The sequence below is a fragment of the Toxorhynchites rutilus genome, chromosome 2 (assembly GCF_029784135.1).
Source record: "Toxorhynchites rutilus septentrionalis strain SRP chromosome 2, ASM2978413v1, whole genome shotgun sequence".
In the NCBI taxonomy this organism is placed as follows: domain Eukaryota; kingdom Metazoa; phylum Arthropoda; class Insecta; order Diptera; family Culicidae; genus Toxorhynchites; species Toxorhynchites rutilus.
In genome coordinates, this window is record NC_073745.1 from 175,752,893 (window position 1) to 175,770,286 (window position 17,394).

Below are 17,394 nucleotides of genomic sequence, written 5' to 3' on the forward strand. Positions count from 1 at the left end.
CACTTTACCACTGTCATCGCAAATGTTCAAATACAGGTTAAAATCGCCTCCAATGCGACACTGAGTGGCGCTTCGGCATGTCGCATTGAATGTAATTTACTGTACAACATGTCACAAAGCTGGATGAGAAGAAATTTTCCAACTTTGAAAGCTGTGGCGAGTGGCAAACGCAATAACTAAACAGGAAGGTTTAACCGAACAAGATTGGAATATCGAGTGATAACAAAAACACAACACCAAAGGTTCTTTTCAGAACCATCAACATATTCATAAAGAGTAAACAGTAAACTAATCCATTTTTCAGGTAGATAGGTAGGTATTCACGTAGGAGAAGAAAATAAAACAATATATTAAAACTATATATTTAACAAAAGCTGTCCCCTTTGTATAGTCCTACGTCACTCCGGTTATGTCCCCGACATTACCCACCCGTCTTTTTATATAAAGTATTTTCACCACTTTGCATGAAAAACGTGATTTTTATTTACATAGAATACACATTTGATATGGAAAAGTTTATTTTCATTCAAAATTTTCATTTTTAAAATGTGCATAATCCCCCTGAAAATCGATTGTCACATCAATCGCTTCCCAAATCCGATTTTGTCAATCGCTTCCCAAAATCGGAACACGATAGTTTACGCTGTTCGCGTTAACGACATTGAGTTCGTGCTCCATGTTTGGGAAGCGTAAAAGATAATAGATATTCAGGGGTAATGAATACACTTTTAAAATAAAAATTATGAATGAAAATAAACTTTGCTGTTCCAAATGTGCATTGTGTGTAGTAGAGTAACAAATTCGCGAATTGTGAAAATATGTTCAATGAAAACTGTTTCTGATAATAATCTTATATTATGATGGTGAGATTTTTATGGAAATATTAGGAAATGTATAATGTCAAATGGTTAAGTAAGACTCAGGACTACGTGTTTTGAGTAATCAAATATCATGACATAAAGGTTTTCATTCAAATTTCATCATTTCACATCTATCTTCGGGCATTCTAAACTGATAGAGAATAGTTTGGATCCCAAACTCATATATCGCCACCAGACGTCAGAACTTTACATTTGTCATCGCGGATTCTGTTATACCAGGGACAGACATACAGCTTGTACGTGTACAGCGTTGTACAGGTACCATCGTAGCATGACAGACATACTTTGGTTGTACATTGTACCGCATGTCAAACTGACAATAAAAAATTCGACCAATTTTCACCACAAGTTTCAATGAAAAAGTTTTTTATTTACCGTCTGAACTATCAAACACAACAAACAAGTTTCCAATCTGAGTTATTAACTCAAGAGAAAGTCAATGAAAAGAATATTTACCAAGTGTTTTGATTCAGTTTGTTCATGCTACCCTCCACTAACCGTTTGTGGCGCTGCGCACAGTACAACTGTAGCCATGTACAGCGGTAAAATAGGTTGGTACAGGTACAACGATTGTACCGAGTTGCTTGCATGGTTCTAGCGCTGTACATGGTGACAGACATACAATTTTCGAAGTACAACGGTAGTACAGCTGTATGTCTGTCATAAGTATTATACTTATGACAGACATACAGCTGTATTACCGACATACAGCTGTATGTCTGTCATAAGTATGTAGCCATGTATTATACTTATGACAGACATACAGCTGTACTACCGTTGTACTTCGAAAATTGTATGTCTGTCACCATGTACAGCGCTAGAACCATGCAAGCAACTCGGTACAATCGTTGTACCTGTACCGACCTATTTTACCGCTGTACATGGCTACAGTTGTACTGTGCTCAGCGCCACAAACGGTTAGTGGAAGGTAGCATGAACAAACTGAATCAAAACACTTGGTAAATATTCTTTTCATTGACTTTCTCTTGAGTTAATAACTCATATTGGAAACTTGTTTGTTGTGTTTGATAGTTCAGACGGTAAATAAAAAACTTTTTCATTGAAACTTGCGGTGAAAATTGGTCGAATTTTTGATTGTCAGTTTGACATGCGGTGCAATGTATAACCAATGTATGTCTGTCATGCTACGATGGTACCTGTACAACGCTGTACACGTACAACGCTAGTACAGCTATATGTCTGTCCCTGGTATAAGAGTACAGCGTTGTACAGGTACTATCGTACCATGACAGATATACTTTGGTTGTACATTGTACCGTATGTCAAACTGACAATCAGAAATTTTTCCAATTTTAACCACATATTTCAATGAAAAAGGTGTTTATTTAGTGTCTAAACTATCAAACACAACGAACAAGTTTCCAATCTAAGTTATTAACTCAAGAGAAAGTCAATGAAAAGAATATTTACCAAGTGTTTTGATTCAGTTTGTTCATGCTACCCACCACTAACCATTTGTGGCGCTGCGCACAGTACAACTGTAGCCATGTACAGCGGTAAAATAGGTCGGTACAGGTACAACGATTGTACCGAGTTGCTTGCATGGTTCTAGCGCTGTACATGGTGACAGACATACAATTTTCGAAGTACAACGGTAGTACAGCTGTATGTCTGTCATAAGTATTATGGGACCTTATACCAGGGACAGACATACAGCTGTACTTGCGCTGTAAGAGTACAGCGTTGTACAGGTACTATCGTACCATGACAGACATACTTTGGTTGTACATTGTACCGTATGTCAAACTGACAATCAAAAATTCGACCAATTTTCACCACATATTTCAATGAAAAAGGTTTTTATTTAGTGTCTAAACTATCAAACACAACAAACAAGTTTCCAATCTGAGGTATTAACTCAAGAGAAAGTCAATGAAAAGAATATTTACCAAGTGTTTTGATTCAGTTTGTTCATGCTACCCACCACTAACCATTTGTGGCGCTGCGCACAGTACAACTGTAGCCATGTACAGCGGTAAAATAGGTCGGTACAGGTACAGCGATTGTACCGAGTTGCTTGCATGGTTCTAGCGCTGTACATGGTGACAGACATACAATTTTCGAAGTACAACGGTAGTACAGCTGTATGTCTGTCATAAGTATTATACCATGGACAGACATACAGCTGTACTTGCGTTGTACGTGTACAGCGTTGTACGGGTACCATCGTAGCATGACAGACATACTTTGGTTGTACATTGTACCGTATGTCAAACTGACAATCAAAAATTCGACCAATTTTCACCACATATTTCAATGAAAAAGGTTTTTATTTAGTGTCTAAACTATCAAACACAATAAACAAGTTTCCAATCTGAGTTATTAACTCAAGAGAAAGTCAATGAAAAGAATATTTACCAAGTGTTTTGATTCAGTTTGTTCATGCTACCTTCCACTAACCGTTTGTGGCGCTGCGCACAGTACAACTGTAGCCATGTACAGCGGTAAAATAGGTCGGTACAGGTACAGCGATTGTACCGAGTTGCTTGCATGGTTCTAGCGCTGTACATGGTGACAGACATACAATTTTCGAAGTACAACGGTAGTACAGCTGTATGTCTGTCATAAGTATTATACCATGGACAGACATACAGCTGTACTTGCGTTGTACGTGTACAGCGTTGTACGGGTACCATCGTAGCATGACAGACATACTTTGGTTGTACATTGTACCGTATGTCAAACTGACAATAAAAAATTCTACCAATTTTCATCACATATTTCAATGAAAAAGGTTTTGACGTAGGACTACGTCTTTCATTTCTATACCGGGGTGTAAAATCAAAGCTTCGAAACCGAAAGCGTTACGCCGGAGACCGAGATTTTGAGCGTTAATAGCTCCTAAACAACTGAACGAAATGGTATGATAAAAACTTCATTCGAAAGATAAAATGTCTACGCGTTATATACTTGTTACTTTTTCATCTAAAAACTTGTTTCAATAGCCTTAAAATTGGTTTCAAAACAGGCTATTGAAATCACCAATCGGTATATAAGCGAGCGCCGCTCGTAAACCCACTCAGTCCTGAGGAACAGTTTGGGTTCCGTAAGGGAAGATCCACCATACATCAACTCACTAGAGTTGTTAACATCATTCAGCGGAACAAGTCGGTATCCAAGACGACAGCAATGGCGCTCTTGGACATTGAAAAGGCCTTCGACAACGTATGGCATGATGGTCTGGTGTTCAAGCTACATCAATACAATTTTCCGATGTATTTGATAAAGATAATTAAAAATTATCTCTCTGATAGATCATTCCGGGTGTCCCTGTATAATGTGTGTTCAGAGCAATTCAACATAAATGCAGGTGTGCCCCAAGGAAGTATCCTTGGGCCCATTTTATATAACATATACACTGCAGACATTCCACCGCTTCCCGGTGATGGAACACTGTCTCAATTTGCTGATGACACCGCGATTATGTTTAAGGGTCGTATAATCAGCGCTCTGACTCGCAAACTACAGTGCGGTCTGGATGCTTTAACAGAATATTACGCAAGTTGGAAAATTGTAATCAATGCGGGGAAGACCCAGACTATCCTTTTCCCGCATTCAAGGTCTCCTAAACTTGTTCCCACTGACAACGTGAGAATTCGGTTCGGAGACTCCCTTATTGAATGGTCCAAAGAAGTCACCTATTTAGGACTCACATTAGACAGTCATCTAATTTTCAAATCTCACGTTGATAAAACCGTCAACAAATGTAACATTTTACTTCGGTTCTTGTATCCTTTAATTTGCAGGAACTCGAAACTTTGTTTAAAGAATCAGATGGCTGTCTATAAACAGATATTCTATCCTGCCATTGAATATGCGGTTCCTGTTTGGAAGGGCTGTGCCCGGACACACAGACTGAAACTCCAACGCGTTCAAAACAAGATTCTTAAAATCATACTGAATTTGTCACCCTGGACGAGAACAACGGAGGTTCATGAAAGAGCCTGTCTGGATACCCTAGAAGTAAAGTTTGACAACGTCATACAAAAATTTGGAGAGAGGTGCTCCTCTTCCGTGCATGAAATTGTACGGAATTTGTATATAGTAGTTTAAGGTCTTAGGTTAAGTAGGTAGTTTTATTATAACAATTAAAAAAATACAAATGTTTATCATTAAAAAAAAAAAAATTAGATATAGTAAAAACAAACAGTACCTAGCATTCTATTATGCAAATTAAGATGAACAAAGATGTGAAGCGTTAGCTGGCCAATTAAAATGTATAGAACTTTGTATTAACCAAAAACGTATAAGAAATATAAATGAATTTATGCAAAAAAAAAAAAAAAAAAAAAAAATAAACCCACTCAGTTATAATTGAACAGCGATTGGAGCATGTTGTCGCTGTTGTTGTGAAGCTCTTCGTTTATCATGAAAGCGCTGATGAACGGTGTCACCAAGAGCCTGTTTGTGCACCTTAGGCCAGAAGGGAATCCACCAGAAGGAGAGTGATGCCACGGTTCCGCTTGAAACATCGGAGCAGCCGCCACACATACATACACGCGCGGAACCCTCGTTCCGCGTTCCGCGTACCAGTTCCCCTGGGAATTGAAAAATACATTCATGCGAAAGAGTTTATTTTAATGTTTTCTATTCATACAACACTGCAACCAAATACATTTGGTTTTGTGATTTTTCAATCAATCGCAATTGACAGGAAAGTTTCTGAATATTATTTTTCCCCATCAGTAGATAATTTTCGTATCCAATATTGGATGCATAACATGAAAAACGGAAAATGTTACACATCGCGAAAATCATGTCATTTTCGAGCGATTATTTGCATCCTACTCATATATTGCTGCGACCAAATACATTTCGTTTTGGATTTTTCAATCAATTGCGATCAACGTAAGACCACGTCTTTCGGCAATTTATTAGAGGTGCAATGAATCTTTAGGAATTCCCGCTCTACGCGCACTGGCAAACGATGTTTACTCAACAGTTTCTCAAACGAGAAATGGGTGTTGTGAGAAAGGATTAGCGAACGCAAAAACGACAAACGGGAGAAAGAGATGTTTGAAGGTTGAAGGAAATTAGCAGAAAACATCTTCATTTTATCTTCCGAATAATGTGATTATCATAGTACTTCCTTTTGCCGGAAACAGATTAATAACGCTCAAAGGAGGAATCGAATCCTCCGAGGAAATACCCAGCGCAAATTAGAATCGACTATAGATTGCGCCATTAGTACACAAATAACTTTATAATGCAGTTTCATCAAAGTGATTTCTTCGATATGGGGAAATATTCACTGCATCATGTCATGTATTTCATATTCTTCACTATCAAAATCCATATCCATGGCACCTATCGGTATCGAATTGTCATCGACAACACGATTTTCGCTAAATGCTCCCTTCAGTTCGGCCCGCAAAAAACTTTCCTGAACTCTAATACATCAAATTAGGAGCCCTGAAAAGGGCTGCTGATTATATGCTAAGCTAATAGCACGCTCTCCTCGGATACGATGGGCCAAGGACATCCTTGGGCATAATGTGACGCGCTTTGCGTGGATAGCACACAAATTGGTATCTTCGAATAGGCCTCCTGCAGTACCATAACCGCGAAGTTTGACGAGCAAGTCGGTTTTGAAGTTCCGGGCAATTCCACAAACCAAACGCTGCAAAGGTAGCTTGCGGATCAGCAGTTTGTTCGACCTCTGAAAGCGACGAATTTCACTTAAAGTTCCCGGTCGATAGCGATGTGGCTTCTTCACGCTTTCTGCGGCTGGTGCGCTTATCCGAGCTGCTTTCATGGTGCCTTACCACCGAAAGACTAACGAGCTGTCTTCTTGGTCCCAAACAAACAAGTCCTCACGGTGCGAGAGTAGAGTAAGAAATGAACGAAAGCAAAGGAAGCGTGATATTATATACCATAACAGACTTGAATGTAAACCCCACCCTCTTTATTATATTCTTAGCTTAGCCTGAGAGAGAAAAGAATAACATCGAAGTAATTATACAGTAATGTATTTGAATCCGGACACTTTGTGTTACATTCAATATCATACCGCAGACACAACATTTCGTGCATGCTGAATTAATACGATTGATTAGTAAGTATCAAGTAACTATCAGTAACTATATTAGTAACTATTAATCGCATAAATTGAACATGAAAAAAAATGTTATGGCTGTGGTATGATTTTGAATGAAATGCAGTGTCCGGATTCAAAAGCATTACTTCTTTTACAGTACAGTTAACTCAACTGAAAATTTTTCAGTTCGGCCTGCAAAAACGAAATTAATTGGAAGAGTACAGCATAATGCATAGACGTGAGTATGAGCTTCCCCATCTCACATTCCAATAGGATTAATGGGCTTCCAAGTGGGCGCGCTACATACGGATACGTATGATTTCAATAACCTGTTTTCGAAGCTATCATTAAGCTATTGAAACAATTTTTCGAGTCAATAAATAGCAATGATATAACTCTTGGACATTTTATCTTTTGTATGAAATGATTATCATACTGTTCCGTTGATCCGAAGCAGAATGAATCACGCTTAAAGAAGGAATGGAATGGAAAAATCTAATCGTTGCTGAAAAATAATCTGCCAGTTCCCGTAGGAATTGAAAAATACATTCATGCGAAAGAGTTTACTTTAATGTTTTCTATTCATGTAACACTGTGACCAAATATTGTTTAATCAAGTGCTATTAACAGGTGGTTATCGAGTTATCATTAACCACCGGTGGGCTTCAAGTATCGAGGAAAATCTGGAAAAATCTAATCGTTGCTGAAAAATAATCTGCCAGTTCCCCTGGGAATTAAAAAACTACATTCATGTGAAAGAGTTTATTTTAATGTTTTCTAACCATATAACACAGCGACCAAATACATTTGATTTTGTAATTTTTCAACCAAGTGTAATTAGCAGGAAAGCTTCTGAAGGTTATTCTTCCCCATCAGTAGGATATTTTCGTATCCAATATTGTATGCGTATGCAACGGAAAATGTTTCGTTTCGCGAAAATTATATAATTTTCAATCGATTATTGCTCAGTCTCCGAAAGTTTCAAACTCAGAGAGTTCATTCCCCTCTAGTTTGCCTTCCAAATTGCTATCGTAAACCATACCTTCTCTCGATTCAATCGCGCACAAAAAGCATTTATTCTGGTGGTGAAACGATATTCTGGTGGTGAAACGATATTCTGGTGGTGAAACGATATTCTGGTGGTGAAACGCATTCGATTAGAGGCGAATGAACTGAAAAGTTTAAAGCCTCTTTAATCCAACATCATCATCATGAAACGCATTCATTTTCCGTGAGGACATCGACAAGACAACATCGTTACTGAACGAGCTGAACTAGCTGGACGAGCTGAACGAGCTGAACGGCGAAGGATCGAGGGATCGAAGGATTCATTACCTGGCCTGACCTGACCTGAAACGCAATCAGTTTGTTTTAACTGTGAGGGAGCGCAGAAAAGCCGATCGATCAGAAGGAGAAGAGAAGGTGACCAGGAGAGTATCAGCATCGAAAAACGGTTCCCCGGGAAGACATCGAAGCAGCCGCCACACACACACATGCACGCGCGCAACTCTTTTCGTTTGCTGGTTATCGAGAAGAAACCTGGAAAGAAATGATCGTTGCTGAAAAATAATCTGCCAGTTCCCCTTGGAATTGAGAATTACATTCAAGCGAAAGAGTTTATTTTAATGTTTTCTATTCATATGATGCTGCGACCAAATACAATTGGTTTTGTGAGTTTTCAATCAAGTGAAGTTAGCAGGAAATCTTCTGAAGATTATCCTTGTGAAGAACCTTGTGCCTTCAACGAAACGCTCTCGTTTTCGAAGTCCCCCAAATATTCATTTACACATTCATTCAGAATGGATTTAGATTCAACTTCAAACAAATGATCTCTAAATCAACGATAGTCCTACGTCACCCTTGCGGTTATACCATAGATATAACCCACTTCCTGTTTTTAATTAGCGTCTAAACTATCAAACACAACAAACAAGTTCACAATCTGAGTTATTAACTCAAGAGAAAGCCAGTGAAAAGAATGTTTACCAAGTGTTTTGATTCGGTTTGTTCATGCTACCCACCACTAACCGCGTATGGCGCTGTGCACAGTACAGCTGTAGCCATGTACAGCGGTAAAATAGGTCGGTACAGGTACAACGATTGTACCGAGTTGCTTGCATGGTTCTAGCGCTGTACATGGTGACAGACATACAATTTTCGAAGTACAACGCTAGTATAGTTGTATGTCTGTCATAAGTATTACACGATCAAAAGCATTGACAATAAGTACACACACTGGAGAAATAGTTTAGTAAAAGCAGCTACCAAATCTTTAGTAGCCAAAACATTGGTAAAATATACAAATGTTTTGTAAATATTACCAAAATTACGTAAAAGCGATGTCAGACGCAATGAACGTTCCTACCAGCGATTCGTAGATTTTACTTCATACCATTAGTAACTTTGTTTTTTTGTCATACCTAACATCTGTGATGTGCGCACTTTGCAATCGCCATTTCTATTTTGGAGATGAAGCGATTCGGAGGTAAGCATTTTGTTGATGTTACGTTTTATTACATATATACATATTTAATATTATTAACATATGTATTTCTTTTCTTCATAGAGACACATAGAGAGAAGAAAATGCGGATGAAACGTGCTGGTGCTACCGACACTCCCTAAATAATGTAAACTAGAGCGATGCAGCAGGAAGAGGAACGGGAACTTTCCTCGTGTACGCTGCTCATAGAATAAGTTATATATTATTATTATAATGTATTCTAAGTATGTGGAGTTAAATGTAATCAAATAGAATTTTTTAAATTAAAAATAATTATTAAAAAAACTTTTTTTTTATCCCTGATGATTAATGATGATTAAATGAGAAGCAAAATTTTCACTGATATTGCACCAATGTTGGACCAACAAATCGTAGTTTGTTTGACGTTTGTGCCTACCATTTTTCTTTCGTAATATATACCAATGATTAGTAGGGTAGAAAATGACTAGAGAATTGGTAACATATACCAAAAAATTCGTCGTATTTACTAACTATTCCTCTCAGTGCAGCAGTGGAACTCCATACAATTCACTGACTAAAAAGTGTCCACATTTTCATCGCTTGTTTACGTGAAGAATATAATTTTTTCAGGCACACTTGATTTGAGAGTGTATGGATTTCTAGCTGTCTTGACGCAAGGTCTTTAATGAAGAATGCTAAGATGGGAAGGTTTATATAAACATGTTTATAATTACATAAGTTTATTCAAGTATTAATATTGCCCTTTTTCAACTTCTTCTTCTTCTTATATGGCACTAACGTTCCTAGAGGAACTCCGCCGTCTCAACGTAGCATTACTTGCGTCATTTTCATTAGTACTTAGTTGAGATTTCTATGCCAAATAACACGCCTTGAATGCATTCTGAGTGGCAAGCTCTAGAATACGCGTGACCACAGTGCAAGTCAGAGGAAATTTCTTTGAAGAAAAATTTCCCCGACCAGAACGGGAATCGAACCCGAACCCCCGGCATGTTAGGTTTGACGCTAACCACTCGGCCACGGGAGCACTGCCCTTTTTCAACTATTCAGTGTAATTTTATCAAAATTTGAAAAAGAAATGTTTTTTTTTCAATATTTTTTTGGTTATTAAAATCTATATCATCCTTTGTTTTATTATTTACCCCCCCATTATTTGTTAATTTTTCCTGTTTTTCGTTTTTGGCCTATCATTTTGACAATTCAATTTGAGAGGTTTAAAATTGCGACAAGAAATTTGGTGTGAAAGACCGAATTATGGAAAATTAGGTGGCAATTTTTTTGACGTAGGACTACGTCTAACCGGAAGATATAGGGGGTGAAATGGAAATCTAGGCACTGAACAAGTAGGAAAAAATGCAAGATTTGGAACGCTTATAACTCGAGCATTTCTCAATAGATCGAAAAGGTTTTTGCATCAATTGATAGGAAATATATCTACGCATCTATCATTATGAATAACATTTCATTTTTCTTGAGATAAATAATTGAATAATTGTGAAATATCAAGCATTGTCAAAATGCACTATGTGCCCATTTTTGATTGGTCCATTTTGTGCTCCTCAAATCGTACCGACCAAACCAGAGCAGCAACGAAATAGAATGAAGCACGATTGGAAAGGAAAAAGAAAAAATGAACGAAACATTGGTCGCAGTCTCACACATGTGTAATTCTCGAGCCAGCCAGTAAGCTTAAAAATCCCCGTTCCGCTGCCGTAACGATCATTCTCATTCAAACCGTACACCATATCGGTTCGCATCACAACACATCAACAAACCAACCCAAGCAGCCATGTCTGGACATGGTAAAGGAGGAAAAGTGAAGGGAAAGGCAAAATCCCGCTCGAACCGTGTTGATCTGGAGTTCCCCGCAAGGGTAGCTAGGCCGAGCGCGTTAGTACCAGTGCACCAGTCCACCTAGCCGGCGTTATATAGTTTCGGCCGCTGAAGTGATCGAGTTGACTGACAAAGCTGCTCGCGACGATAAGAAAACCTGTATTCAGAACAGACCACATTCGGTTCGGTGGACATCAAGACAACAACAGGCAGTTGCAGCGAGTGGCAAACGCAATCGCAAAACGGCAGCATGTAGCAGAAGAAAAACGTTTGTTCTTTATACAAACTGCTTTGGTGGCAAATCCAGAACAAGGCGGCATCGATGGCGTTCGAAAAGGTTTTTTTCAAAACCACGAGTACAAAGTTTTCTAAATTGGAACCATTCCATAAAACAAGGCGCTTTTCAGGGCCATTAAACCTTCCAAAAAAGAGTTTAGGAAATACAGTTCAATGCTTTCTAAAACAATATCCAAAATAATAATAAAACACAAATTGATTTTTTCATAATTTATTTGCCAGGATATGATGAGTATGTGAATTTGGCAGTTGTTCTGAGCTTATTGATTTTCACCAATTCTTAAATTGCTTCTAGATTGATAGTACAGTAATTTACACTTATCTCGACATTTAGCTAATTGGACGGACCTACAGGTGCGACATATTTAGTTGGACATTTTTGTAAACATAGAGTTCGGGGTCCAAATTATGACCCCACATTGAAAGTCGACACTGTACCACTGTCATCACAAATGTTCAATTACAGGTTAAAATTACCTCCAATCCGATACTGAGTGGTGGTAATGCGACGTGCCATTGAATGTAATTTACTGTAAAATATGTCACAAGCTGGATGGGAAGAAATTTTCCAACTGTGAAAGCTGTGGCGAGTGGCAAATGCAATCGCTAAACAGAAAGGTTTAGCCGAACAAGATGGGGATATCGAGTGATAACAAAACAATAAACTCTTCAGATTGAAGATAATTTTGTGATCCTGAAAAGGACCCTTTTTAGCCTGCATGTGAATCCAACGAGCGAACAAATCGTAATGAATGAATTTTTTTTGCCATCGCTCCCTTTTAACGCTCATTCGTTCGTCTCGTTGGACTCGCCCCTCTGGCTGAGTCTGCCGATTTGTCTCTATCCTGTGAGTGTGTACCGCTAGAGTACTTTCTTTCAAACCGTAAACCCGTGTGGTTGTACGGCATCGGCATCGTGGATATAACAAAGGAGGACAAGTAAAGGGAAAGGCAAAGTCTCACTCGAACCGTGCAGGTCTCCAGTTCCCTGTTGGTCGCATTCACTGGTTGCTCCGCAAGGGTAACTAGGCCGAACGGATTGGTGCCGGAGCACCAGTATACCTAACAGCGATTATAGAGTTTCGGCCGTCGGAGTGCTCGAGTTGGCTTGCAAAGCTGCTCACGACAATCAGAAACCCCGCATCAAGAACAGAGCAGCTTCGGTTCGGCGCTCATCAAGGCAACAATTAGTTTCAGTGAGTGGCTAAGTGTTTCTCCGGCACGTCGTATTAAATGTAATTTACTGAACAACATGTCACAAGCTGGATGGGAAGAAATTTCCCAACTGTGAAAGCTGTGGCGAGTGGCAAACGCAATAGGTAAACAGGAAGGTTTAACCGAACAAGATGGGGTATCGAGTGATAACAAAAACACAACACCAAAGGTTCTTTTCAGAACCATCAACATGTTCATAAAGAGTAAACAGTAAACTAATCCATTTTTCAGGTAGATAGGTAGGTATTCACGTAGGAGAAGAAAATAAAACAATATATTTAAAATATATATTTAACAAAAGCTATCCCCTTTGTATAGTCCTACGTCACTCCGGTTATGTCCCCGACATTACCCACCCGTCTTTTTTTATAATTAAAGTTTTTCTGTAATATTTAATTTCTGAGTTTGTTTTTAATGACCGATTGAAGTTGATTCATACAAGAATAAGATTTCATTTGATATGTCGATTTTTGAAATCGACTCAATGGTTAAAAAGTTATGACGTTTTTTACTTACTTAATCAGCAAAAGGCCCCAGTGGCATGTGCTGTACACAAAAGTCGTCTTCTTTCACATGAATTTTGTATTTGTTTTCCCAATTCTTAACTTTCAAATTTATTTCAAGGATCAACATATCATATCTTTCTATTAATCCGCAAACATGCCTAGTAGTAACATAAAAAACCAAACTCATAAACGACAAAAAGAGTCTTCGATTGTATATATTATACCATCCAATATTCAAGGAAGTTAATGATACTTATATTTTCTAGCGTTAATCCAAGTGCAGTAATCCTAATTATTATTAAAAAAAGACTAAACACTAAAAGACAGACACTAAAAGATATGAAAAACAACAAGAAAAACGCGAACTTTGAAATTTGTGAACTATTGCAGTATTACTTCAGCCATTCCATGCCAAACTGATATAGTGGTTTTCAAATTTTCATAAAAATTGGTAGCTTGTTTTCGTTATGGTAAAACATTGAACCTATATAATTTTTTTTGGGTGATTCGATTTTTTTCACTTTTCCAAAAAATTACACATCACACATCAAATTGAAGTTAATGAGCTAGTGGAAAAATATCAAACTTGCAACGAATTTGAATTTTGTTTTCGTAATTATTGATTGTATCCATTTTTTATAGTTTGCATGGTTTCCAACGGCGCTCTAATTTACACATTTACATTTTGTACTCAAATCAGATGAATTTTTTTTTCTTTTTTGAGTTATGTTAACCGAGATGATCGATATATCAAATTAAAGCCAATCAGCTAGAATTTTTTGAAAAAATATTGCACTTGCGAAAAAAATGTATTTTGTTTTCGTGATTAATAATTGTATCTGTTTTTTTATAGTTAACATGGTGTCGGGACCAAGGGCGCTATGTTTTCTTGAAATCTAAGGATTTTTTACTTAACACATTAAAAAATCAGAGATGTGTTCTTTTTCGTTCTTGAGTTATGCTTTTTCAAAGTTAACATGTTTTCAAGCTTCCTTCGATCATCCTATGCGACCAAACTACATATATGCGAATAGAATTTCCCTTTTTTCAAATGTGAAATGATTCACTTCAAATAACTATGTCGATTATCTGAATCGGTTCAGTAGATCAAAAGTTATGGTTTTTTGAAAAACGTAATTTTTGGAAAAAAAGGAAAATGATTTTTTGAACCATCGGTTAAACTTGAAAAATCTTACTTTAAAAACGAAGAACAAATTTTTAAATATGTTATCTAAAAAATCCTCAGCTTGCGAGAAAAAATATAAATAAATAAAGCGCCCTTGGACAATGAGAACTATAAAGAACAAATACGATCAAGAATTAAGAAAACAAAATTATTTTTTTTGCAGTTGTAGAATTTAAAAAAAAAAGACTAGCTAACTGGCCAATTTGATATGTCGATCATCTGAATCGGTTTAGTAGTTCAAAAGATATGAATTTAAAAAAAAGAAGTTATTTTTGGAGAAAAGGGGAAAAAAAGACGGGTGGGTAATGTCGGGGACATAACCGGAGTGACGTAGGACTATACAAAGGGGACAGCTTTTGTTAAAGATATATTTTAAATATGTTGTTTTATTTTCTTCTCCTGCGTGAACCTGAAAATCTACCTGAAAAACGGATCAGTTTACTGTTTACTCTTTATGAATATGTTGATGGTTCTGAAAAGAACCTTTGGTGTTGTATTTTGTTATCACTCGATATTCCTATCTTGTTCGGTTAAACCTTCCTGTTTTGCTATTGCGTTTGCCACTCGCCACAGCTTTCACAGTTGGAAAATTTCTTTGCTTTGCTTTGCAGCTTTGTGACATGTTGTACAGTAAATTACATTCAATGCGACGTGCCGAAGCGCCACTCAGTGTCGCATTGGGGGCGATTTTAACCTGTAATTGAACATTTGCGATGACAGTGGTACAGTGTCGACTTTCAATGTGGGGTCATAATTTGGACCCCGAACTCTATGTTTACAAACATGTCCAACTAAATATGTCGCATTACAGGTCCGTCCAATTAGCTAAATGTCGAGATAATTGTAAATTAATGTACTTTCAATCTAGAAGCAATTTAAGAATTGGTGAAAATCAATAAGCTCAGAACAACTGCCAAATTCACATACTCATCATATCCTGGCAAATAAATTATGAAAAAATCAATTTGTGTTTTATTATTATTTTGGACAATGTTTTAGAAAGCATTGAACTGTATTTCCTAAACTCTTTTTTGGAAGGTTTAATGGCCCTGAAAAGCGCCTTGTTTTATGGAATGATTCCGATTTAGAAAACTTAGTACTCGTGGTTTTGAAAAAAGCCATTTCGAACGCCCTCGATGCCGCCTTGTTCTGGATTTGCCACCAAAGCAGTTTGTATAAAGAACAAACTTTTTTCTTCTGCTATCTGATGCCGTTTTGCGATTGCGTTTGCCACTCGCCACTTGCTGCAACTGCCTGTTGTTGTCTTGATGTGTTCTGTTCTGAATGCGGTTTTTCTTATCGTCGCGAGCAGCTTTACCAGCCAACTCGATCACTTCGGCGGCCGAAACTATATAACGAAGGCTAGGTGGACTGGTGCACTGGTACTAACGCGCTCGGCCTAGCTACCCTTGCTGAGCAATTGACGGATACACCTACGGGGAACTGCACACCTGCACGGTTCGAGTGGGACTTTTCCTTTCCCTTAACTTGTCCTCCTTTGTTACGTCCACGATGCCGATGCCGTACAACCACACGGGTTTACGGTTTGAAAGAAAATATGATATTTTTTTGGGGTCCGCGTGTTTTATACTCCAGCGATACACACTCACAGGATAGAGATAAATCGGCAGACTCAGCCAGAGGGGCGAGTCCAACGAGACGAACGAATGAGCGTTAAAAGGCAGCGATGGCAAAAAAATACATTCATCATACTGATTTTTACCTCCGACCGAGAAGGTCGTCTTTTTCAGCTCGGCGTTTTGGCGTTTTGGACAGCAGACTGGGACGTCTCCTGTTGGCGATTTTGAAGCGGATTCATTTGGCGTGGAAGCAGAAGGCGAATAGGAGAAGGCATCAGCTCGTTTCGACCGTGGAAAGCGGGCGCTCACCGGCTTGCCGGAAAAAGCGCGCGCTTTCGTGGCGTCACTGACGCTACCCTCATAGTGCCTCTTTTAGTGTTTAGAACCAAATAATACATAGCGTGAATATACGCAAACGAATTACAACGGTGAAGTGATTGAACTGAAAGTGTATACGACTGAAAAATTTTAGTACGTTTTTTCCAAATTTTCGCGTTACAGTTAATCAGTTTTGGGCTATTTCGTTTTTCTCCATTTAGTGTGTTAAACGTTTTCTCGCACATATCCGAATAGTGTTTTGTGAGGTTTGTGTAAACCGAAACCATTCTGCCGGCTATACCCAGGGTGTAGCTAGGCAATATCATGGCGTCCAGTAGCTCCGGGCCTCCGGGAGGCCGGGCTACAAATTTTTACCAAGGAAAGCCGACTCAACGTACCGCTCCAGAGTGGGTTGACCCTCTGAACGGTAATCTTCAAATTTTACTCTTGCGTGCTACAGGAGATCATGTGTTACCATCCAACCCATTTGTTGTGAGCAAAACCATCGCCAATTTCGTGAAAGATTTTGATAAAAACAACGCCCGACCATCAAAGGACGATAAGAAGAGAACGCAGTACATCTTAACGGCCAGAGACGAGGACACCATCGGTAAGCTCCTCTTAATAAATGAACTCATCGATAAAACACCTGTTGATGTAATATATCACCCAACATTAAATCAACGCAAATGCGTTGTCACATGCCGTGAAGTGATTGAAATACCTGAATCAGTAATTCTCACTGAACTTGCCGACCAACAAGTGATCGAAGTTAAGCGGATCACTAGGAAGGAAAACAATATAGTTATCCCCACAGCTACCCTAATTCTGACCATCCGTGGGACAGTGATCCCAGAAATAATTTTATTTGGATTCCTTCGCATCGGGACTCGGAATTTTTACCCGAACCCGATGCAATGCTTCAAGTGCTTCCGCTTTGGACATACGTCGAAACGATGCCAACGCGAGAGTCCACTCTGTCGAAATTGCGGCAAAGAACATGGCACAGAAATCAAAACGTGTAACGATGTCGCCCACT

General features: G+C 38.4%; 2 protein-coding genes across 5 annotated transcripts in view; both read right to left on the reverse strand.

Annotated features, from left to right (window-relative positions):
• Nucleotides 1-16,399, reverse strand: part of LOC129766415 (uncharacterized) — a 39,466-nt gene extending 23,067 nt beyond the window's left edge. Inside the window, exon 1 of the mRNA XM_055766946.1 lies at nucleotides 16,347-16,399. Within this exon, the coding sequence (XP_055622921.1) occupies nucleotides 16,347-16,399 (53 nt within the window). The remainder of the gene's footprint in view (nucleotides 1-16,346) is intronic.
• Nucleotides 1-17,394, reverse strand: part of LOC129769260 (uncharacterized) — an 85,855-nt gene that overhangs the window by 24,264 nt on the left and 44,197 nt on the right. The gene's annotated exons all lie outside the window — the stretch shown is intronic.